The sequence below is a fragment of the Ambystoma mexicanum genome, chromosome 9 (assembly GCF_040938575.1).
Source record: "Ambystoma mexicanum isolate Mex_15411 chromosome 9, UKY_AmexF1_1, whole genome shotgun sequence".
NCBI lineage: Eukaryota > Metazoa > Chordata > Amphibia > Caudata > Ambystomatidae > Ambystoma > Ambystoma mexicanum.
In genome coordinates this window covers 1,398,903,666-1,398,928,111 of record NC_090931.1, presented here as the reverse complement: position 1 = coordinate 1,398,928,111, position 24,446 = coordinate 1,398,903,666, and the positions used below count along the sequence as shown (strand labels likewise).

Genomic DNA, 24,446 nt, shown 5'->3' with positions numbered 1-24,446 from the left:
CACAGGCAAAGATAACCCCGATCACTTGGTCCGACCATGACATGGGCCTCACAGACATTCAGTGGGCCGACCTACCTAAAAATAGTGGGAAATGGCGCTGCAACGAGAGCCTCTGGAGGGATGTCGTTTTCAGAACTGAAATGGACAGAAATCTTCAAATTTTTCAAAACAAACGACAATGGAGAGGTATCCAAACAGTGTGGAAGGCCACCTGGAGAGGGATCTTGATAAGGGAAGGCTCATCAAAGAAGAGATAACGTAATCTTATTGAACAAAGGCTCCGAAATGAAATTAGCCAATTAGAACGTACACCCAAAATAGGCGAAGAAATGGATCCTCAGAAGATGAGAAAAGAAACAAACTGAAACTATTGGAGCATGAACAGGTCGTGCGTAAACTAAGATTTTTAAAACAAAAATTCTACGAGAAGGGCAATGAGGCCGACGCACTTCTCGCTGCCGGCCGGCGAGAACAAAGAGCGGAGCGAAGAGTATTAGAAATTAAAGACGATGCCTCCCCCACATCACACGCCCACACCACCATCCCAGAACATTTTGCCGACATTTATGAAATTTTATATTCTTCTGAGGTAGACCCTGAGCGATCACAGACCGAGTCCTATCTGTCCTCAATAGATGTACCCCGTATTCCTGACTTAGAGGTCGAATCACTAGAATCCCCTATTACGGAACTAGAGGTCCAAGCAGCCATAAAAAGATTAACATTGGGCAAGTCCCCGGGCGAAGACAGCTACACCGCCGGATTTTATAAAACTTCGATCACCGCGCTGGCCCCCTTCCTGACACTCCTCTTCAATGAAATTATGGACACAGGGAAACCCCCAGACTCTTTTACCAAGGCATTGATCACTGTTATCCCCAAGGCTGGGAGGGATCCTACGAAATGTTCCTCATACCGCCCCATCTCTCTACTCAACCTTGACGCAAAGATATACACCAGAATCTTGGCAGCGAGGATCGAAACCCTCATTCCTCATCTTATACACTCCAATCAGGTTGGGTTCATACTGGGCAGACACAATCCGCAAAACTTTACACCTGATCCACGCATCCCAGACCATGGAGAATGGCGCGGCCCTGCTTTCCATCGATGCGGAAAAGGCCTTTGATAGGGTGGAATAGGGGTTCCTTGAGGCAGTACTCTGGAAGGTGGGAATGGGCACTAGATTTAGGAGAGCGATACACGCAGTTTATACAGACCCCAAGGCATCTATATTTGTGAACGGAGAATACTCATGGTGGTTCAACCTGCAGCGTGGAACCCGACAAGGATGCCCCCTCTCAGCGATTCTCTTTGCCCTCTCCTTAGAACCCCTGGCAATCGCAATAAGGGCAGACCCTACACTAGAAGGTATTCGACTGGGGACAACAGAATACAAAATTGCCCTCTATGCAGATGACCTCCTCCTCCACATCACAAACCCCTTCGTCTCCATCCCCTGAGCTCTCTACATGATAGAAGAATATGGTAAACTCTCAGAGTTCAAAATAAACAAGACAAAGTCCACACTCTTTCCCCCCTACCCCCCCCCCTCCCCCCAGGCCAAAAAGAGGAGAATACCATCAGATCTCCCCATTCGGTCTCAATATCGAACACTTACAACTACAATACCTGGGGATACAAATAACAAAGAATCTAAGTGACTTATTTGAAGCAAACTTCCCTCCCCTATTAAAACAATTTAGGTTAGACTTGACAAGATGGGACAAGCTCACAATATCCTGGCTAGGCCGGCTTAATAGAATTAAGATGATATCCCTGCCCCGGTTCCTATATCCTTTTCAAGCGATACCCATTAGGATTCCAAAAAGCTTTTTTACTGAGATCAAAAGGGCCATGCTCCAATTCCTATGGCAAGGGGAAAAAAGCAAGAATTCCATATAAGACCCTAACGCTCCCAAAAGATAAAGGTGGAGTTGTGTTCTCTGGGACCACTGCAAAAGGCTTAAGTCTACAGGAGTTAGCAGTAAACCCAATTGGTAGCAGTCTGCACCACCCAGATTTACCTGGTAGCTGTGGCTGAGCAGTCAGACTTCTCTCAAGACGAGTTAGGCCGTATTTGGAGTATACAAGATGGGGCAATTTACATAGTAGGACAAGCAGACACTGATCAGAGCTTGGGTGTAAAGATATATAATTATTTATTTAAAAACACTTCTATGAAAAACACACTGGCACTAATATGGCAAACAACTTAAATCACAGTTACTATAAGTATATATCACTCCCATAACAATATTTCGACAAGTCTAGGTTCAACGGCACCACTTATTTGCAGACAGAGGTGAATGCTTTAACCTAGATGGCACTCTAGTATTTGTTAGCAAGGGAGAGAAAAAGGCAGGGTATGAGACCAACTCAGTACCAACACTTTTACGAAACAAATGCAAGGCGAACGAGGCAGGGTCTACTGTAAATCGCAAAGTTCAGAGGCCAGGCCCACTCGGAGAGAGGCAAGGCGATATGTCCCAAAAGTATCACAGTGGGAATGCACTTCAAGTCTTTGTAGCAAAATGTCACAGAAGGGTTGGACCAGTCTAGACCCAGCACATACTATCCTACAATAGGGTGCTGGAGGGGTTACCTAGTATCCCTTTTGTTTAGCTTCTCATGTGACATTTTTGTTACCCTTTTCCCACTGAATCGCTGGTGGCAGTGGTTTTGTTTTAACTACTGTGGTGTGCATTTACCGCGGGCTGCGTTCGCAGCTGCAGTAAAGCACCCAAGGGTGCCGTTTTTGCCAAAATTACCCCGGTTATCTTTTTTCGCCATTTCTTTGTGGAAAGGTCCTTCTTGAGATTTACTCTGCACGCCAAACCAGGTTTGGTCCCATTGTTCGCTTTGCCTTTGCTCGGATTCACGAGTGAAGGCTGCCTTTGGCTCCAGGGTCTCTGGGGTAGGCAGGAAGTGAGGGAGGTGGCCGAAACGTCCTGTGCTTAGTCTCCTAGGAGACCCAAATGCACTCTGAAGTGATTGGCCGGCTGACTGTCCGGCAAGGACAGCCACCCTGCTGGTTGACCGACAGCTGGGCTGGAATGAATGGGAGAGAACTGAATAAAAGGCAAGACTTTTGGCCTGGAGGACACCTGCTGCAACTCCTGGACCGTTGGTTTGCCCTGGTGAGGCCCGGCTGCTGTGCTGAAACTCCAAATTCGTATCGACAGAGAAGCCCCATGCAAGGATGACTTCTCCCCTTGAGTTGGTGGGACCAATTCACTCCAGTATGCCACCTGGACATCCTTCTCGGGGCTGGTTGAATTTCCAGAGTTGCTGCTGGAAACCATATAGCCAGGGAGAGGAACACCAGAGTATGTGCGTTGCTTTTAAGTTGGCCAAGAGCGCCAGGAAGATTCTCCGGACTCCCACGAAGCATGACTGATGAAGCCTGAGCCCCCTCAACAGAGTGCAGGACCCCAGAAGCATGGAAAGTCCATCTCAACAGCCAGGAGTAGCGTTGTTGCTATTTGCGGTAGATGCGCGGAGCTGAAACACTGAACAGCCACTGCAAGTGAAGTTTGCCGGTTGCAAGTGTTGACCGTCCCAGTGCATTGCAGGAGTCCCCTGACGTCCTCCCTCTTGTCTCCATGACTGAGGCCCAGGAATAGTGAGATCTGCAGGACTGCACAAGAACAGAAGTCATCAGCTGCATCTTTTCATCATTGCTAAGGTACTGTAAAACAAGTCTAAGAGAACTTACCTCTTACTGTAGAAGTGCTTGCAACTTCCCCCAACTCACAAGACTAATCAGCTTGTGGCCCTTCATTTGATTCTTCTTTTTTTATCAAAGACTCCTAAGAACGTGTGCAAAGATTTTTCCACTTACTTACCAGAAGTGCTTCATCCTATACAAGACTTTTTGCCTATTGACTTTGGCTTAGCCTATTGAATTGTATGACTCCTCTAAGAGGATCTAAAAATCTTGCCCTACTTAAGAATATTTGTGATCTCTTGTGTTCTAATAACCTTTGCCTTTTACCAACTTTTAAGTGTTCTGAATACCAACAGTAAGATATTAATGTCCCCAGCACCCTTGTTATTGAAGTCACCTGTGGGTGTAGGTTGTGTCTGTGGGCCATCCCAAAAGGGTCTTTACTGATTCAGAAACTCAGAGTGTACAGTATTGAAGTGTATCTGTGTGTTACTAATATATTGCTCCCTTCTGAAGAAGGCTTTATAACTGACTGATAAATAATTGTTTATGTGAGAAACCCTGAGTGTAAGAGTTTATTTGAATACCTGTGACTGTGAATCTTTGTAACTCCACTGCTGCTCACATGTCCCCTCTTGAGGTGCTGCTCAACACACTACCAAAACTGTGTAGTACAAGCTTATACCAAAGGTTGGGTTGCCTATACCTGTAGTCAGAGTTGTTTGTAGTGTTCCCAGAGGGTACTGCGTCCAGACTTTGCCTAACAATTGCTTTGGAGTTATTTTTAATATTCCCTCTAGGGTCCTAATGATTGTGGATTACCGTTATAGGCCGTAACAATTATTTTAACATATGTTGTGCTGCTGGTTAAATTGCATAATTCACTTTTATCACAAACCTCCATATGTTTTAGCTGCGAACCGTAATAGCGGGTCGAGAACCTCATATATGAAGGTCTTTATTTTGCAGGGCAAAGCTTACAGGGTACTTATCTCCTTGTTAGGTTTTATGGTTCCCTGGTTCTCTGCACCCCCGACCCCCCCCTGTTATTTGATGTTGGATGCTCATCTCTGGTAGAGAGCCCCTAGACATTGGGGTTAGTCAAGTCCTTGTATAGACATTATTGTTTTTATAATATGCTTGGTGTGATCCTATGTTTGTATTACCTGTGTACTTATTTGAACTGATAATTTTATATGTGTAACTTTATAACTTTATGAATGTATGTATTTTTCAGTATACTCGTGTTGTGTTTTCTAGACATGTGGGTGTGGTATAATTGTATCTTTTGTGTTGACCTATTACCCCTATTTGTGAGTTGAGCCTAGTCGCTCTGTCCACGTTACCCATGTTTGAGAGGTCTGGCTTCTTTGTCAGTTGTTAGCCCTCCCCCAAACTCCAAGGTTGGTGGTTGTAACATCTGTAAAAGAGGGTGGCACAAAATCTGCCTTAATTCTTCCCCTTTTTTTAGCTTGGTCCTTAGTTAAGCTGTTTGTGATGTTTGTTCGTAGTTCATAATTCATGTTCGTTTTTTAACTTCCCCTATTTTGTTTTCCAGTTGATGTGGAGCACTCTCATGTTCGTTTCCTTGGAAATCTGGTGTTGAACCTGTGGGATTGTGGTGGGTAAGTACAAGGCCTTATCAGTGCCCTACTTGGCACTTGGATGAGTTAAAATAAAAGCAAGATGAAAGTTTGAGAGTGTTTTTAAGCTGTATTTACGTTTGCAATAAGAAAGTGGACAACTCTGTTCATGTATATTCATAGAAAAATCCCCAACAAAAAAATAAGTAGTACAGAAAAAAAATACAATAATTCAAACAAGTAAAGTCGTCAGAAGCTGCACTCTAGTCTCCCAGTGTTTCCACCCACTCATATCCTTGTAATCCTGCCCTTCTCCAACAGGAACAAAGCTTCACCAAACTGTCATCTCTGTGATCATATTTCTTGCATTGAAAAGTTCTTAAACAATAGAGGCTTGTGCTGCAACAGTTCCCTGTCTCACAAATTAAAGGGTGACCTTGTATTGTGGGGAGTGGGGGGAGGGATCTGTCCATTATGCTCAGACATCTTATCTAGTGCCATGACCTCCCAGATTCTCACCTGCCATCAAGCTTTCACTGGCCCAGTGGGAGTCTTATAATACTGAGGCACTGTCCATGAAGCTGCTTGCAGTAAGTGCGTAATTAGTGAAGTCTTATGGCCTGTTAAAGGGTATCCTGCAGATGGATCCACATTGCCTAGTACTAATTGCAGTGGTGTAAGGGGATGAGACTGGCCCGTCACATCTTACCTATGGGATAAAAACTCTTTCCAGAATGTTTTTCTTTTTTTCTTAATCAAGGGGGACCCCCACCATATAAGACTCACACCTTCATGGCCGTTCTAGCATAGGGGAAATTATTCTAGAGACATAAGTGTATTCTTTGAGACGGGTACCACTTAAAGCAATCTTGCTAAGCAGACTCCTATATGATTGCACATCTGTAAAACTTACTAGCTCTCTGTCAAATGCATGACCAGTTTTCGTCCACATGTATGGAAGTATGTCAGTTGGAAGGTCTCTGTCAACCAGCTGGAACACCTTGGAGTATTGCCCTTTCTAAGGCCCTTGTATAGTGCGGTTTCCAGGTCCCTTTTGTATGTGTCCCTGCCTTGATTGTATCTGTGAACCGCCCATGGTGATCCGGTGTGGAGCAAAAACGCACCGCCTCCTATCTTCAAAGATCAGCTGTTTTCTGTTTCAGTATAATTGCCGCAGTGTAAGGGGTTCATGGTGTTCCAATGCCGAAATGAACCCAGCGGAGAAACCTGGATTCTGAAAGACCTATGAGAATGGGCCTGTGTCTATGGGTTTCAGGGTTATGAACCCTGTGTCCCAGTCTATCCTACCAGGCAACAGCAGCTAGTCCCTGGCTAGTTTGTCTTCAAGAAATGTTGGGACTGCGGCTCCAAGATGTCGATAACGAATCTGCATAGAATTTGTCTGTGGTGCCTGGGCGAGGGCCACGTGACGGATGACTGCTCGAAGTGCCATTCGTTGACTGCAAAGGCCTTGCGGGAACCTAAGGGGAAGTTGAAGGTAGGAAGGGTGTCCCAGCCCCGTAAATCCAAGTAGGCTGGTATTTCGACCGAGTCAAGAGGGGACTCTCTCGGAAGAAGTCCCAGCGCTCCATGTCCTGCAGTGGTTCGCGCCACTCGTCCTCTTCGTTGCAGCGGTCCAGGAAGCAACATCACTGTTCGCCTTATTCGTCCTTTTCGGACGAAGCCTCCTCGAAGGTGACCTGCCCCACTAAATTCTCGACCCGGAGGAGTGGGATGCTTTCCGGGTGCAGATGTTGAAGATTTTTCAATCCCAAGCAGTTTCGTCCGTGCCGTCTGACTAAGCCGGCAGGGAACAGTCTTGGCCAGATACTTGTGCTCTTTCGGTCCCAGCTGGACGGTGTGATAAACACCAGGAGCCTTCGAGGCCCTGTACGGACAAGGCATCGGGTGTTCACCAGAGACGTGCCAGGTCCAGGTTGCGGTCTTCGTCTCCGGCGAAACCATTGCAACCTCGACTGTGTCGGCGCCATGCCCGTTGGGTGCGCCTGTCGGGTCTTTGCCCCCTGTCAGGCCATCGATGCCATCTGGCCCGAATTTACCAGTGGAGGTCCCTGTGCCTGTGGACCCTCCGAGGAAGGCTACTTCTAAGTCTGTGAAGACTCTACCTGAGAAGAGGTTTAATCCTCTCCCAAGGGAGGACTTCTTGAAGTCTCCATGACATTTATGAGGACGAAGAAAGGTCGGGGGAGGATCTTGGGCCTTTTGGCCTTCCATAAGGGACTGGTGTTCCGGAGTTTCTCATTTCTGAAGAGAGTCGGATGGAGGATCTGGGGGGGGGGGGGGGCGGCATGTCGACTCCTCATCGTAGATTGATTAGAGTTGTGGAGTACCTGGGCTGGGCCAGACGTCCGGTGCAGTTTGATCAAGATGATCTTACAGATGTTCTGGATCAGGGTCCATCCACTGACCCGGTGTTGCCATTTCATTTGGCATTGCAAAAGAGGATGGCTGCTACTTGGTACACCCCGGAGAGTATTCCGGCGGTGAACAAGTCGCTGACAAATACCACCCATCCTGTAGCAACCCCCCCCCCCCCAGCTCCCTGTCCACACACCCCCACTATGGAGAGTTTGGTGGTTCAGGCGGCTACCGCCACCTCGAAGCAGGCAGCGTACCCTATCATCCATCCTGACAGGCTTGATAAGCGCATGGATGGATGGGCATGCAAGGTATTTTCTGCGGGGAGTATGTCGTTGAAGTCGGCCCACTCCACCAGTGCTTTAGCAAAGTTTTCGCACACTCTGTGGAATTGCATCTCTTTAGCGGCTGATCATATTCCCGAAGGGGAAGAAAGGGATGGCTTTCTAGCTATTGTGAAGGATGGCAAGGATGCCATGTGTGAATCCCTTCATTCTGGGTTGGATAGTGTCAGCAGGTCCATGGCTATGAGCACCGTGATGGTTTGCACCAGATGTGCAGGCTCGTCTTCTCAACATGTTCCTTTGACGGGTCGCATCTGTTTGGCAGCAAGGCTGACTAGAGCCTTGAGAGGTTGCAGACCTCCAAAGCAGCTGCCTGTAACGCTCACCTGATTCTCGCAGAGGCGCCGGTCTTGACTGGGCGACTACCGTATCTTCAAAGGTGATGTGCAGCACCCGGTTGGCTCTTTGGGCTGGACCTCTGTGCCCTGTATGCCTGACGTGCAGAGTAAGATGTCTGCAGATAGAAAATATGGGGTTAATGAACTGGGGTTATTGGGGTGTCTCTATCTCTTTCCTCTTCTCCTCTCCTGTAGACCCCCACAGGTTAACGCTCTCACCTTAGGTAAGTGAATGCCGAGCTCTCCATCTGCCTCGGGGCAGGGTGCTGTAACCAGTTTCTTCACTGGATAGGTAGCGCAGGCCTCTTGACTTCAGAGGACTGCTGTCCGTCGTTTACTACACGAACGGTAGGTTTCGAGTAACTCAAATGTCTTTAAAGTCTTTAATAATGATGTCTCTTGTTTTGCAGGGTTCCGGCGATGGCGGATGACGGGCTGAAGTGAGTTGAAGATGGAGCCTGAGTGATGAATAGAAGCGTCTGGAAGCACGTGAGTAAGCGCTTGTTGCCAGCTTCACGATGCGCTCTAACTGTCTTTTTATTTTGCAGGTACAAGTTCGGAGCGGCTGCAGGGTGCCGGGATACCCACTGGGTTAGATGTGGAAAGGAGTAATGGCACGTGAGTATTAAAGTTCCCCAATGTCTTTAAACGCACCTTGTTTTGTCTTTCAGATGCCGGAATGCAGTGTGAAGACCTCCGGAGCGCACGAAGGGTAGGTAAGCCTTTGCCTTTCAGATGCCGGAATGCTAACCTGTTCTTTCTTGTCTTTATAGGTGTTGCTGAAGACTGGATTCAGGATGGTAAGCCTTTGCCTTTCAGATGCCGGAATGCTAACCTGTTCTTTCTTGTCTTTATAGGTGTTGCTGAAGACTGGATTCAGGATGGTAAGCCTTTTCCCTTAGGCCCAGGATCAGATGCAGAAGACACGATGAGCGTTCTGCTGCAGAGGATGCAGAATAACGCAAAGCAAGATTCATCCACCGGGTGTGGTTTAAATAGCCTCCTGTAGTGCTTAGGTGTCTCCTTCCACAGCCACGCCTAAGTAAGAAAAGAGTTCCTGGTAAGAAAAGAGTTCCTGCCTTCTAGAAGAGTTCCAGTGTTCTGAATCTAGGGAGTGGCTCCAGCCCCACCCAACAGGAAAAGTAGTTCCAAACAGAAGAGGATCAGAGGCTCAACTGGCAGGCAAGTAAGCAGCATGGTCTGCTGCAGGTAAGTCCACCCAAGCATTATGAGCCCGGCGCTTCCAGCGCTGGGACTGGGCATATTTATGAGCCTGGTGCCACTGGCGCCAGGACTGGGTCCAAAAGGTCCCAATTGGGACTGGTTGGCACTCGGAACCTGGGTTATGGATCTGCTTCCAAGGGAGTTGGGAAAACCCTGACCTTTTGGAAGCAGAGATCATGACACTGCCATATCGTTGGGCGCAGCTGTTCGACAACCGCCACCTTTTCGTCCTAGAGGACGGGAATGGAGGGATTCCTTTCACTACTACTCCTCACTTGGAAGAGCGAGCGTGGTGGCCAGTCGGAGGGGCCAACGTAAGTTTCCCTGTGGTGGACGATGTGGGGTGCCAAGGCCGCTCAATGTTGGAGAATTTTCAGAAATATGCGAATTCCCTCCACCTTAGAGACCCCCAGCAACTTTGCTGGATTTTGAGGACTTGATTCTTTTAACCTGGAGAGAGCGAGACCCTTTTTCTCATGTATTTTAATGTGATTTCTGAACTGTGTGTTTCTTTTGGTTATGGAGCCTGACAATCTCCATAGGCATCACCTTTTACACTCTGTCACACAGCACCTTCAGTGCAGTGGCACAGGGAAGTCTTTCGGATTTCCCAAAGGTTTAAATACCTTCTCTGGGATAAACTACTGTTTCCCAGAGCTGTAAAGCTGTAAAGTGAAATTGACTTTACTTACATTTGTAACTTTCTAACCCAGCACACACTATCTTTCAATAGAGGTTACCTAGTATCCCCTTTTGTCTAGCTTCTCATGTAACATTTTTGTTACCCTTTCCTCACTGAATGGCAGGTGGCAGTGGTTTAATTTTAACTACAGTGGTGTGCATTTAATGCGGGCTGCGTTCGCAGCTGCAGTAAAAATGGCCCAGGTTTGGTCCCTTTGTTCGCTTTGACTTTGGCGGGATTCATGAGTGAAGCCCGCCTCTGGTTCCAGGGTGTCTGGGGTGGGCAGAAAGTGAGGGAGGTGCCGAAACTCCCTGTGCTTAGTCTCCTAGGAGACCCAAATGCACTCTGTAATGATTGGCCGGATGACTGTTCGGCAAGGACAGCCACCTGCTGGGTGACTTGACAGCTAGGCTGATACGAATGGGAGAGAACTGAATAAAAGGCAAGGCTTTCAGCTTGGACGGCAGTCGACCACTGGACGAAGGAATCCGAAAAAGAACTTGAAGAGGACTCCTGCTGCAACTCCTGGACTGTTGGTTTGCCCGGTGAAGCCCTGCTGCTGTGCTGAAACTCCAAATTCGTATCAACAGAGAAGCCCCTGCAAGGACAACTTCTCCCCTTGAGTTGGTGGGACCAATCAACTCAAGTAAGCCACCTGGACATTCTCTCAGAGCTGGTTGCATTTCCACAGAGTTGCTGCTGGAAACTGAAACGCCAAGGAGTCAAAGGCCAGATTGTGCGTTGGTTTTAAGTTGGCCAAGAGCTCCAGGAAGATCCTCCGGACTCCCAGGAAGCAATACTGACTGAGACTGAGCCCCCTCAACAGAGTGCGGGACCCCAGAAGCAAGGAAAGTCCGTCTTGACAGCCAGGAACCGTGGTGTTGCTATTTGCGGTAGTCATGAGAAGCTGAAACACTGAAGTGCCCCTTGTTGGAAAGATTGCAGGTTGCGAGCGGTGACCGTCCCACCATTGCAGTGCAAGAGTCCCCCTGACGTCCTCCCTCTTGTCCCCACGACTGAGGCCCAGGAACAGAGAGATCTGCAGAGCTGCACAGGAACAGAAGTAATCTGCTGCACTTTTTCTTCAATACAAAGTTATTGTAAAGTCTGAGTGAACTTACCTCTTGTTGTAGAGTTGCTTGCATCTTCTACTACTCAAAAGTCTAAACAGCTTGTGGCCCTACATTGATTCTTCTTTTCTTCAAAGGCTTCTAAAACATTGTGCAAAGACTTTTCCTACTTCCCTACCAGAAGTGCTTCATCCCATATAAGACTTTTGCCCATTGACTTTGGCTTAACCTGTTATAACTGAATGACTCTGCCTAGTGGATCTAAAAGTATTTGCCTGCTTAAGAATATTTGTGATCTCTTGTTTGTTCTAATAAGCTTTTCCTTTAACCAATTTCTAACTGTATTCTAAATGCAACAGTAAGATATTAATTTCCCCCAGCACCCTAGCTATTGAAGTCACCTGAGGGTGTAGGTTGTGACACTGGGCCATCCCAAATAGGTCTTCACTGATTTTAGAATATTAAGAGTGTGTGCTTTGAAGTGTATTTAAGTATTACTTTTATATTGCTCCCTTCTGAAGAAGGCTTACTCTAACTGACTGTTAAATAAATTAATAATTGTTTATTCAAGAAATCTTGTGTGTAAGTGTTTATTTGAATACTTGTCACTGTGAATCTCTTTGTAACTCCCGTAACTCCCCTACAGCTCACTTTGACCCCTCTTGAGATAAGCATTGCTGCTCAGCCACACTCCCAACCTGTGTAGTACAGACTTATACCAAAGGTTGGGTTCCTATTGCCAGGAGGTCAGGGTTGTTGTAGTGCACCTGCATACAATCTTGCCTAACACTCAAGCAGCAGACTCTTTACCATCAGGTGCTGCCGTACCCGCTTCAAAACTGCTCTGAGGCCTTGCCTCATTGTTCACCGGTAGGGGGCAGGCTGTCTCGTCATCTAAAAGAGTGGCGAGCTATTAATTTGGATGCGTGGACTCTGCAAACAATAGCCCATGGTTACTGCCTTCCTTTTCTATGGCGGTGTGACGTTGTGAAGCATGTCTAACATTCTCCACTCCATAAGGATCATAAGCCGAGGAGAAACCAGGAAGTCTTGAGGAGAAACCAGGAAGTCTTTATTGTAGGGACTTTCCTCTAGTGTTTTCTTTTTGGTTGCCTAGGAGACCGGAGCTCGAGAGGAAGAGAAGGGGATTGACGGTTTATCTTGGGCGTACTGAAGAGGGAGAGGAAAAAACATGAACTGCGGAGGGTGAAACGGACCTGTATGGGTGTAGGATAAAAGAGCAGGTCTGTGAAGCTGGTCGAAGCGAGACAAGACATTTACATTTGATTCCGGAGCGCTGCCCTCCGGCAACCAAGGCGATATATTTACGAGGGAAGGAAACTGACAGGGCGAACGCTGCACCGAAGTCAGTTTCGGCCGTCGGCTGCTGCGATAAAACCTGACTGGAAACACGCACTCGGATGTGAGTGGGAGCAAGAGAAAGAGGAGAGAAGAATACCGCTTTGGTCGTGTGCAGTTTAGATAAAGAACAGGCGACCGTTGTCGCTCGAGAGACACTAATGAAGTTGGCGCCGTTGCGCTTTCGCTAAAGACATTAGTAGTTTAATCCGAAGTTGAAAAGCTTTATAGAAGCTACAATACGCGCCGTTGCGCAAGCATCGTTTGGGAACTGTTTACGAAGAGGAAAAGCTTAACGCTTACGCTTATACGTGTCTGGACAAAAACACCCAGGCATTCCAGTGTTTATTCCAGTGTTTATTAGAAGAGAACACGTTTAAGAAATGCGTGATGAAATGAAACATACCTTGCCTAAATAGAAGAAAGAAATATTTGTTACGAGAGGAGGCGAGAACCCTCCCATCTGAGAGCTGCTGTAAAGAAAGGCGAAAAAGTAAAAGAGAAAGGCGTACTGGACTACGTTTTTTTTTAATTTTTTTTAATTATTTTTTTTTAAATTTTTTTATTTGAGGAGGGGAAGCTGAAATCAATACCTAAGCTAATTAAAGAGACAGTCAAAGACTACATCAGTATCCTTTAAAGACATTTAAGGAGCTAAATCTGAATAAGACATGGAGTAAGATCTCACAAGACAAGAAATAGAGACATTAAAGAAAACGTGTAAAGAGACAAGAAAAGAGAAAGTTTAAAGAAACATACATAATGACTCTTACCTGAAGTTGCCTCAGCGATGTTTTCCTCCTGAAGCTGAAATTACTCAAGTGAAAACGTATCCTTTTTTCCAAAAGACCTAGAAAGAAAGAAAAAAATCCTGTTAGTTTAATAAAATAATTGGATTCTTGTGGTAATCCAAACAACCTACGTACTGGCTCAGAGTCTCATTTATGTTCTGGAAACTAGCTTGTCACAGACGGCCTCATGACAATCCACCGGGAAGCACTCTTTCAGGGTTCTGGATCCGCTCCTTGTGCAGGAGATTTTGACCCTGCTGTAGAAATGCGCTATAGAACCAGTGCTTGTGGCGGAGGGGAACAACGGTTGGTATTCCCCATATTTTTTGATTCCCAAGAAGGACTGAGGACCGAGACCCATCTTGGACTTAAGATACATGAACAAGTTTTTTCAGGAAGGACAAGTTCAAGATGGTCACGCTTTCTCAGATCCTTCAGGCCCTCCAACTTCATGATTGGTTAGTGTCATTGGACCGGCACGATGCTTATTTTCATGTGTCCATCCATCTCAAGCACAGAAAATACCTGAGGTTTGCAGGTGGAGGGTCGCACATGGAGGGTCGCACTATCAGTTTTGGGTCCTGCCATTCGGGTTGACCTCCGCCCGAGGGTCTTCACCAAGCTCATGGTGGTGGTGGCTGCGTATCTCGGGAGAGTTGGGGGGGGGGGGGGGGTGGGGGATTCACATCTACCCCTACCTGGATGTTTGGCCGATCAGGGCACATTCTACCGAACAAGCCTTGCATCATCTCAGCGTCACCTGCCGCTCTCTTCACAAACTGGGCTTCTCCCTCAATTTCAAGAAGTCTCATATGACGGCGCCTTCCCAACAGCTCCAGTACATCGGGGCTGTGTTGGACACATCCTTTGGGATGTGCTCACCACCCAAGGTGACACAATTCTTCAGATGGTCTCCAAGTTTCAACAAGCCCAGAGTCTTCCGGCTTTCGAATTCTTAAGGTTGCTCAACCTCATGGCATCCTGTATTTTTCTGGTGCCAGTGGCCCGGCTGAGAATGCAATCACTTCAGTGGGGTCTCCGCACTCAATGGTCCCAGTTCAGTCAAGATGTTGGATCTCCTTCATGTTCCCGTCAAGGTCTCCCAGAATCTTCTGTTGTGGGCCAGCGAGGAAAATCTGTGGCCGGAGGTAACGGTAGTGACTGACGCTTCCCTCACGGGGTGGAGGGGCTAATGCCAACAAACTGACCATTAGCGGTCGTTGGTCTCCATCGGAGTCCAAACTACACATCAATCTTGTGGAGCTGAGAGTAATCTGGCTAGCACTGAAGGCTTTCCTGCCGTCTGTACGGGGAAATAATGACAGACAGCACAGTGGCCATGCATTACCTGCACAAGAGAGGAGTAGGGTCACCCCCTCTGTGCTGGGAGGCAATGCAGTTCTGGTTCTGGCCAATTCAAGAGGGAATCTCCCTAGCGGCGGACACTATGAGCAGGCAGAGCGCAGTCTCCCACTAGTGGGAACTAGTTCAGGAAGTCATTCAGGAGATCTTCGCCCTTTGGGGAACCCCGCAGGTGAACCTGTTTGCGACCAGTGCCAACCGGAAGTGCGATGGGTACTGCTCGAGGGAAAATTTCGTCCGAGAGGAGCTCTAGGAGACAAGTTTGTTGTGGATTGGTTGTTCCTGCATCTGTACGCATTTCCTCCGGTCCCCGTAATTCCTCACGCTCTCAGGAGGTTATGACGGTTCGGGACCTGCATGGTCCTCATTTCTCCGGATTGGGCCAGGAGAGCGTGGTACCCGGACCTTCTAGATATGTCCATCTGTCCTCCAATACTTCTTCCCCCCAAAGAGAAGATCTTCTATCGCGAGAGGAAGGTCGGGTTCTCCATCCAGAGGTCAAGACTCTCAACCTTCACACATGGTTTCTGAACGGTTGAGATACAAGGATTGGGACCTCCCTGATGACGTGATGGAGTTGTTGCTTTCGGCCAGGCGGCCAGCAACAAAGTCCCTGTACTGTTGCTGTAAGTTTTGCGACTGGTGCAGGGGAAGAATTTTGAGCTTTTTCAGTGCTCAATTCCAGAGGTTCTCTCCTTACTTTCTTTGGCCCACAGGGCTCTTCAGGTGGGAACCATTTAAAGGTTACATGGCAGCGCTTTCTATCTTTTTAGTGATCATCCAAGGAATGCTCCTATTTTAAGATCCCATTGATCACTCTGTTTCTGAAAGGACTCCCGAATGTGTCTCCGCCGTCGCCTTTTCAGGTGCCGGTCTGGGACCTTGTGACGGAGTGATGGAGCCGTGCGTTAATGCTGAAATGATAGCTTTTATTAATTCAAAGTATGCCTTGGATAGTGATAACCTCCCAGGACAGTTTCCTCACCGTCAAATCCTCCTGGGATATGCTGGAGAAGGCCTCCTTGACTGTCTCCTACTCCTTACTGGTCAGATAAGCCCACCATTCGCTTCTTGATTCTCTTTCCTCGCCAATGTTCTGTGAAAGAGCGAAAAAAAAAAAACCCGGTAAGTTAGTGGGCTTTTATGTCCCGCCCCTGGCTTAGTTCCCCACCAATCCGAAGGGCTCATGTCTATCATTGTTTCTATAGGCTTGTGCATATTAGGACCGCCTCCCTTAAAGGCTGCTGGCCGATTCCGATTCTGCTTCTGGTAATCATGGTAGGCATTTCGCTCCACTGTCATGGGTTCCTGCCTCTCTTCCCTGGTCTGTGGGGGATAAGGGGATGCTCTGCTGGCCGGCCCCTTCCTCCGGACATGGTGCCTTCTTGTCTGCGCAGTGTATCCGCAGCACCGGACCCATGCAGGTTTTCGGCGCGATCGAGGTCCGGCTGGCCCTCTGCAGTGGTGAGTATGGCTTCAGCCAATTTGCATGCTTGATAGGTCTGGGGTGCGTCTTGGAGAAGGTCGGCACACAGGTCCTCATCATGGTCACCGCGGCGCTTCCCCGCGGGTTACCCTTACCTAGTGCCACCGTACGTGGGTCTGCTTAACACACCTTAATCCGGTCTTAAAGTTTCTGATGGGTGCTCCGTTTGAAACTTTGCACTCTTGTCCGTTGAGATTGACATGTGAGACTGCTTTCTTGGTAGCAGTTACAGGTGCTCGTAGAGTGAGCGAGTTGCAGGCACTTTCTTCTAAGCCACCCTTTACTTTGTTCCACAAAGACAGGGTTGTATTGACAGTACGTCTGTCCTTCCTACCTAAAGTAGTATCAGAATTTCATTTAAGTCAGAGTGGTGCTCCCTGCCTTCTATCCTCCTCCGCATCCTAGTAAGGATGAGGAGAGACTCCATAGTTTGGATCCTCGGAGGGCATTGAGCTTTTATCTTTCTAGAATGTCTAAGGTTGGAGTGGGCAACCAACTCTTTGTGGGGTATACTGGACACCGATTGGGCCAGGCCCTTTCTAAGCAGACCTTGTCTAGGTGGATCATCCTCACTATTTCAGAATGCTACAGGTTGGCTGGCAATGACCCTCCTGAGTGCTTGCGGGCTCATGCCACCAGGGACATGGTTACATAGACAGCCCTGCACAGGGGTGTACCAGTAAAGAACATCTGTGATGTTGCAACGTGGTCTTCCATACACAAGTTTAAGCATTATTCCCTGGATACTTCCCATGCTCAGGATGTCGCCTTTGGTAAGGCAGTGCTTTACTCTGCCATTTAATTGGGTATGTCTAAATTCTTCTCCCCCTCCAGTCATGTATACTGCTTTGGGAGTTGTTTGGCAAGATTATATGCAGTTCCCTTTGGGTGCACTAGAACAACCCTGACCTCCTGGCAATAGGAACCCAACCTTTGGTATAAATCTGTACTACACAGGTTAGTAGTGTGGCTGAGCAGCCAGGCTCATCTCAAGAGGGGCCAATGTGAGCTGTAGGGGAGTTAGAGATTCACAGTGACAAGTATTCAAATAAACACACACAAGGTTTCTTAAATAATTATTAATTTATTTATCATTCAATTAGAGTAAGCCTTCAGAAGGGAGCAATACAAAAGTAACACTCAAATACACTTCAAAACACACATTCTTAATATTCTAAAATCAGTGAAGACCTTTTTGGAATGGCCCACAGTCACAACTTGCACCATCAAGTGACTTCAATAGCTAGGGTGCTGGGGACATTCATATCTTACTGTTGCATTTAGAATACTTTTAGAAATTGGTTAAAGGAAAAGTTTTTATTAGAACAAACAAGAGATAACAAATATTCTTAAGCAGGCAAATACTTTTAGATCCACTAAGCAGAGTCATTCAGGTATAACTGGTTAAGCCAAAGTCAATGGGCAAAAGTCTTATATGGGCTGAAGCACTTCTGGTAGGTTCAACGCCATCTTGAGAAAGGCGGCTGACCGTTTTCAAATCGCCACCCAGGAGGCCTTGCCTGAACAGGATTTTGTAGAGGATATCCTCAAAGAAAAGCCCCCCCCTCCAGCCAAGCCATTCCTCTTCTGAATGCCATTAAGAGGAGATTGGCTCCTTCATTGGTCACACCAGCCCAGACTAGGGCGGTAAATCCGAGGGTGGAAAAACTATTTCGCCTACTGACCCTACCTACATTAAGGACCATCCCACCCCCGAATCCCTAGTGTGTACCACCACCAGGAAACGGGCGGGGGTACCCCTTTCCACAGGAGAGGCACCTCCCGATAAGGAGGCGAAAAGGCTGTGTGCTTTGGGAAAGCGTATCGCCACAGCAGCTGCTTTTTCCACGCGCATTGCAAACACCACGTTGCTTGCCAGTTATGCTGATGTACAGTGGAACCTACTGCATGAAGGTCCAGGAAATGCCTGAACCCGCAAAAACCAAATTACTCCCCATCGTGGCTGAGGGCAGACAGGTCTATCGGAACGTGCTGAAAAATACCCTGGATGCTGCGGAGATGGCAGAAAGATCCCTGGCACAGGGCACCCTACTCAAACGGCATGCTTGGCTCAGGAACTTGGGCTTCAAGCCAGAGACCCAAGCAACTCTTATTAATAAACCGGTTGACGATACCTCTTTGGTAAGGCAGTCGACGATGCCCTCAAGACTGCCAAGAAGGAGCATGAGACTCTAAAGTCCCTTCAGCATATCACACAAAAACCCTCCCCCCAGAGGGAGGGGGGTGACTCCCGCCGGTCCTTTTGGGGCCATTCCCGTTCAACACAAAATCAATATAATATGGGAAATACCTGGAACTCAGGACAGGCATCCAGCACCCCCGCCAACTATCCACCCACAGGACAGCGGCGCGGGAAAGGTAGAGGCAGAGGCCTCAACTCCAGGGGAGCCGCAGCCTCTGGTCAGAAATGACCTACGGAATCAGGTCCCCTCCCATGTCACCCCGGTCGGGGGGGCGCTTAACATCTTTCCTGGCAGGATGGGAGGGGATAACGTCAGACCAGTGGGTTCACAAGACGGTCGCCCATGGGTACTGCGTGGAATTCGCCCGACTGCCACAATTCAGACTGCCCAAAGCAAGACGCCTGACGCCAGACCATCTGCGGATCCTGATACAAGAGGTAAAGGCACTTCTGGAAAAGGACGCCATAGAAGCCGTCCCTATTCTTCATGTAAACAAGGGTATTTATTCAGTGTACTTCCTTGTACCCAAAAAGGACCTCCACATGCGCCCTGTACTATATTTGCGCTCAGCAAACAAATTTGTCAAACCTCAAAGGTTTTGTATGGTAACTCTGCGGGAGGTAATCCCACTGTTGAAACGGCGGGATTACATGGCAACACTGGACATGAAATATGCATGCTTTCATATTTCAATGTTGCCAGCGCACAGAAAATATCGAAGGTTCAGGATTGAGGAGAAGCACTACCAGTTCAAGGTACTCCCCTTTGGCATTGCCTCTGCGCCAAGGGTGTTTACAAAGGTCTTGGCAGTAGCGGCAGCACACCTGCGGAGACTATCCGTTCCGGTTTACCCTTACCTCGACAACTGGTTCATAACAGGGGACTCTTATGAAACATGCCTATTGAACACTCGGAAGACAATAGACCTCTTGCTCAATCTGGGATTCTCCATCAACAAGAAGAAATCCAGCTTAAACCCCAGTCAAGTCAAACAGTTTCTGGAGGTTCTAATTCGGACCAAAGGACGGCCTTGTCTTCCCCTCCAACGAGAGGGTTCAGAACATGCTTTTTCAGATCCCTCAATATGTAGCCAGACGGGAAGTGACGGTACGCAAGGCCATGCGACTGCTAGGAATGGTGTTGTGCATTTATTTAGTTCCTCACGAGTGACTGCCCATGCGTCCCATGCACGAGTGGCTCAACAGTCGGTGGTGTCGGGCCAGCGGACAATGGGAAGATCTGGTAGTTGTCTCGCCAGCCCTCGTTCTCTCTATGCAGTGGTGGTTGAGGGAAAACCTCTTGAAGGGGAAGACCTTCACCACCCCTGCAGCAGAAGCCACTCTCACCAGACTCCTCTCTCATGTGGTGGGGTCGGGGTGAGGGGTGGAGGGCAGCTCCTACAGCAGACAGTGCATGGAGTGTGGTCCCCACAAGTAGCGTCCAACCACATAAACCTGAGAGCTATTGGCAGTATTCAAATCACTGAAGGCCTTTCAGACACCTCTCCAAAGGAAGACTGTTCTGATCTTGACACAGCACCACAGCCATGTATTACCTAAACAAACAGGGGGGCACACACACTCCAGGGCTATCCAAGCTGTCGAAGAACATTTTGATGTGTGCTCTCAAACACAAGATGTTCCTGCTGTCCCAACACGTTCCCGGCAAACTGAACCTTCTAGCGGATGTGCTCAGCAGAGATTTCCCACTGCCCATAGAGTACAAATGGCGTCTACACGAAGACATTGTCCCCGTCTTTGCAGAATGGGGTTTCCCAGAGATGGACTTGTTTGTCACTCAGGAGAACGCCCAATGCCAAGACTACGCCTCCAGGTATCACCAGAACCGCTCCAAGGGGGAATGGGCTCTGGATAGCATGGTCAGGGAAATTTGTTTACGTTTCCCCCGTCCCCCCCCCGCCCCCAGACTCCCCTTCTCAACAAGATTGTGCACTAGATGCACCAGGAAGCAGTCACCATGATATTGGTGGCCCCCATGTGGGCCCGCCAACCCTGTTTCTCTCATCTGATGGAGATGTCCCTCTCCCCTCCTATGAAGTTGCCCTGCCCATACAACATGTTGTCTCAGGACACAGGGGAAACCCTGCACCCATGCCCACAAACTCTGAACTTGCGCCCTGGCTCCTAAGGTCATAGAGTTCGGACACCTTCAACTCCCTCAGATATGCATGGACATTCTTAGGGAAGCTAGGAAACCTAACACCCGGTATTGCTATTCGAGTACGTGGAAACGCTTTGTCATCTGGTGCAAAACCAAGGGTATCCACCCGATTGACTGCTCTCCTACCCACATTGTGTTGTACCGGACTCACTTGTTGGACTCGGGACTGGTTTTTAATTCCCTAAAGGTTCACCTAGCTGCTCTCTCAGCCTACACTACGTCACAACAAAAGGTGATGTGGTGGAAAATATCTGTTATTAAGGCTTTCATGGAAGGGGTTAAAAGAATTCATCCCCCCCACCCCCCTCCCATTTCAAACCCAGCTCCCAGTTGGGACCTAAATGTGGTTTTGACCAGACTTATGGGGTCTCCCTTTGAAATCTATGCATAAGGAAAGTCTCGAAGACCTTTCTAGTGGCTATCGCTTCTATCAGAAGGGTTAGTGAACTACAGGCCCTTTTGGTTCTAGACCCTTTTATTACAGTCCACAGGGATAAGGTGGTTCTGCGCACTCATCCCCGATTTGCGCCTAAATTAATTTCAAAGTTCCATGTGAACCATCAATTGAACTACCTACTTTCTTCCAGATTCCCACTAACATGGCCGAAAAAAGCCTTCACACACTAGATGTGGCCAGGGCAGTCATGTTCTCCCTGGAAAGAACTAGACCACTGTAGAAGACAAACCAGTTTTTTTGTGGCAGCTGGTAGAGAAGGGGATCCTGTCTCTAAATTGGCAATCTCTAGGTGGATTACTCTTGCTAAGAGAGAACTGCCCTTCACGCCTAGAGCACTCTACTCTGGGCACTCGGGCTTCCATAGCATTCATTGCAAATGTTCCCCTTGAGTCTATTTGCAAAGTGGCAACCTGGAGTTCTGTATACACCTTTACAAAACACTATTGCCTAGACACTCGTTCTAGATCTGATTCTCAGGTGGGACAAGCAGTACTAAGACATCTTTTCACTACTGTTCCTTCTCACAACTCAACTCCAGGTACTGCTTGCTAGTCTATGCACAGCATGTGATTCTAAGCAGATTAACAAGCATCAGAAGACATGCATTACTAACCGTAATAGCATTTCTGATGATTTAATCTGCTTAGATTAACATGCGCCCACCCTGCCTCCCCGCTCGGGTGGAAGGAACATGGACGTCTTACTACTTTCTTTTTTATGTACTCGTTCACAAATAGCCTTGGGCTCCCTCATGGCAGAAAAAATACGATCGAGGGACCTCGGCGCGTGAGGGTTTTTGGGTACACTACACGTCACGATAGGGATAATGTTACAGATATGCCTATGCCAACGTCCCCTTTCGATACTCGAGACAAGATGGAATACTCTGCGGTTACCACTGGATGTCGGACCATATGCACAGCATGTGAATCTAAGCAGATACAATCATCAGAAGTGCTATTACGGTGAGTAATGCATGTCATATTTCAAGTTTGCATTCCTGAGGCACTCCTTTGTCGGTCCAAATCGTGCTTTGTCTTTGCACCAGCACTGTGTAGTGCTGGTGCACTATCTTGGAGGAGTTTCTGGTGATCGCTCCTCCCTCTCAAGAATGTCAGTATATTCTCTCGGTCATGATTTTGGCTATCACAGACTTCTGGGGGTGCTCCCGGCAGGGTTTTCCTGGTCAGGGCTCTGTGGGCTCTTCTGACTGTGAAGCATTGGGATAGTACCCCGGCTCCCACTTCCTGTAACAGCAGGTTTTATACATAATTCGTGGGAACTTTGCCTTCATCTCCCTCTGGCAGTCCGACAAGCCTTATGTTGTTTCTGCGAGCCCTCCCTTCAGCATCCTCGACCCTGTGCTCAAGAGTGCATACACGATCCAGCATGCCTGTCATTTGGGATTGTGCAGTAGTGATGTTACTGGTGTTGGTCTGCACCTGCTGTTCTGCCGTACTCACTCGGTCTGCCAGGGCCCGAACATCTTGTCTCAGGAGGTCCACATCTATGATCACCGCATCTGATTTATGCTCTAGTGAGGTTTTCAACGCTGCAATGGGCTAGAGTATGGGACTATCATCTTGTCTCCCTTCCTGTTCTGGCCTCGTCGGGATGGGCTGGCTCGTGTCGCTTTTGCGGGCAAATGTTTCTATGCTGGTCTGCTTGCCTTTTCCCCCTCTGTTTGTCCGGCATGTGCCTGCCTCGTGCCCATATTGTTGCACTTTTTGCTTCTGCTCCTTGCCGTGTGACGAGTTTCCATCATGCTTCTCTTGTTACTCAGGTGCTGGAGGGTGCCACTCGTATTCCAGGGTCTTCTCTTCCCCCTTTTTTTGTTTTTGTTTGGCTGCCTCACTGTTCCCTGCTCACTGTCCTGTTTTGTAGTCCAGGTCTTTGTTTCCCTCTCCCGTTGGATTGTGTTCTTTAACTTCTGCGTCTGTGTGGTGGTTTTCCATCGACCCTCTGCTCCTTTCCCTTTTCACATTATTTCGGGGTTCGAGTGAGACACCGGTTATGCGCTCCTGATTTCCTCTCTGCTTCTTGTACCCACTCATGGTCAGTTGCGTAGTGTCTATGGTTGCCACCCCAGCTGCATGTGTCTGGGCTCTCCTTTTACTTCCCCCGGATTCACGTCTTACTTGTGCTGCGTATAGGCTGCGCTGTGAGCATTGTGAACTTGCCTACTCGCTGTGTATTTGGTCCGCTCTCTTTGGTGGGCTTCAGCCTGAGGTAGAGTTCCTGAGCGCAGTTTTGTTGGGATTACTTAGTTTCCCTGGGGGTCACGGGTCTACCTCTTCCCTCCCCGCACTCTTCTGCACTATTATGCCAAGTCGATGGGTTGTGCTCCCCCATGTCATTATACTATCTATGGATGCTGTTCAGTGTCTTCTACTCTTTTAGGACGTCTTCTGCGCGGTATTGCTCTTTGCTTGAACGCTCACCTTGTGTGTGTGTGGCCTGCTCCTTCCATTGCGGTTTAGCTGGAGGTTGTGGTTGTCTGGGGGCGGTCTGTCATTCGCTGTGCTGCTTTCCGGAATCTTGTGGAGGTCGCTTCTCCCCCTGCACTCTGCTGCTGTAGTCCTTTAATTCAATGAGTTGTGTTCTCTCCTGTTGGCGGCCCGTCTGCTGGTGCGGGCAGGCACCGTTCACCTTCTTGGGGCTTCAGGTGTACAGTGGGGAACCTCTCCTGGCTTCCCGCTGTGTGTGCCGACCTCCCGCTATGTCTCGGCAGCTGCCGATATTGGGTGCTTAAAAGCAGGCCCACTCAATGCTCAGATGTCTCACGGGGTCTGGTATTTGTTGTTCTCCTTTCCCATGTGCATACTCCCTCTCCTGCTTGGGTGCGATTTGTGGGTACTCAAATGGAGTTCTTAATTTGGATGACGATGGGCCCCTTTTTTCCCTTTCTCAGGGCATTGTTTCATGGCAGGGCTTTCATTAAATTCTCTCTGCTGTGTGCATGGTTTATTTGCTCCGTCCCTGGCCTGCCTGGTGTTTTAGGCCTGGGCACTATTCTGTCCCCTTGTTCGCCCCTCCCGCCCCCCCCTAAAGGTCCTGTGTTGCTCCCGGGGGCAGAGGAGGCTTGCTCCCCTGTCGTTTGCTCTCTCCTGCTCGTGTTACAGCCTCCATACTGTCTTCCGGGCTCGCCTCTTGTACCCCGCCCAGAGTCCGCTCAGCACTGTCACTCTGCTGCTCCACTGTCCGCTGCCCTCGATCGGTGTTCTAGCCCCTCCTTGGCAACTTGAGGATGAAGCGGCTACTCGCTTCTCATTGGGGCTGAAGCTGGGTTTGTCGCATGGTTCCCTCTCCGGCTCTC

The 24,446-nt window shown here is 48.4% G+C and overlaps 1 protein-coding gene across 1 annotated transcript in view; it reads left to right on the top strand.

Annotated features, from left to right (window-relative positions):
• Positions 1-24,446, top strand: part of LOC138489153 (ras-related GTP-binding protein A) — a 242,202-nt gene that overhangs the window by 27,122 nt on the left and 190,634 nt on the right. Inside the window, exon 4 of the mRNA XM_069616808.1 lies at positions 5,229-5,295. Coding sequence (XP_069472909.1) covers positions 5,229-5,295 — 67 coding nt within the window. The remainder of the gene's footprint in view (positions 1-5,228; positions 5,296-24,446) is intronic.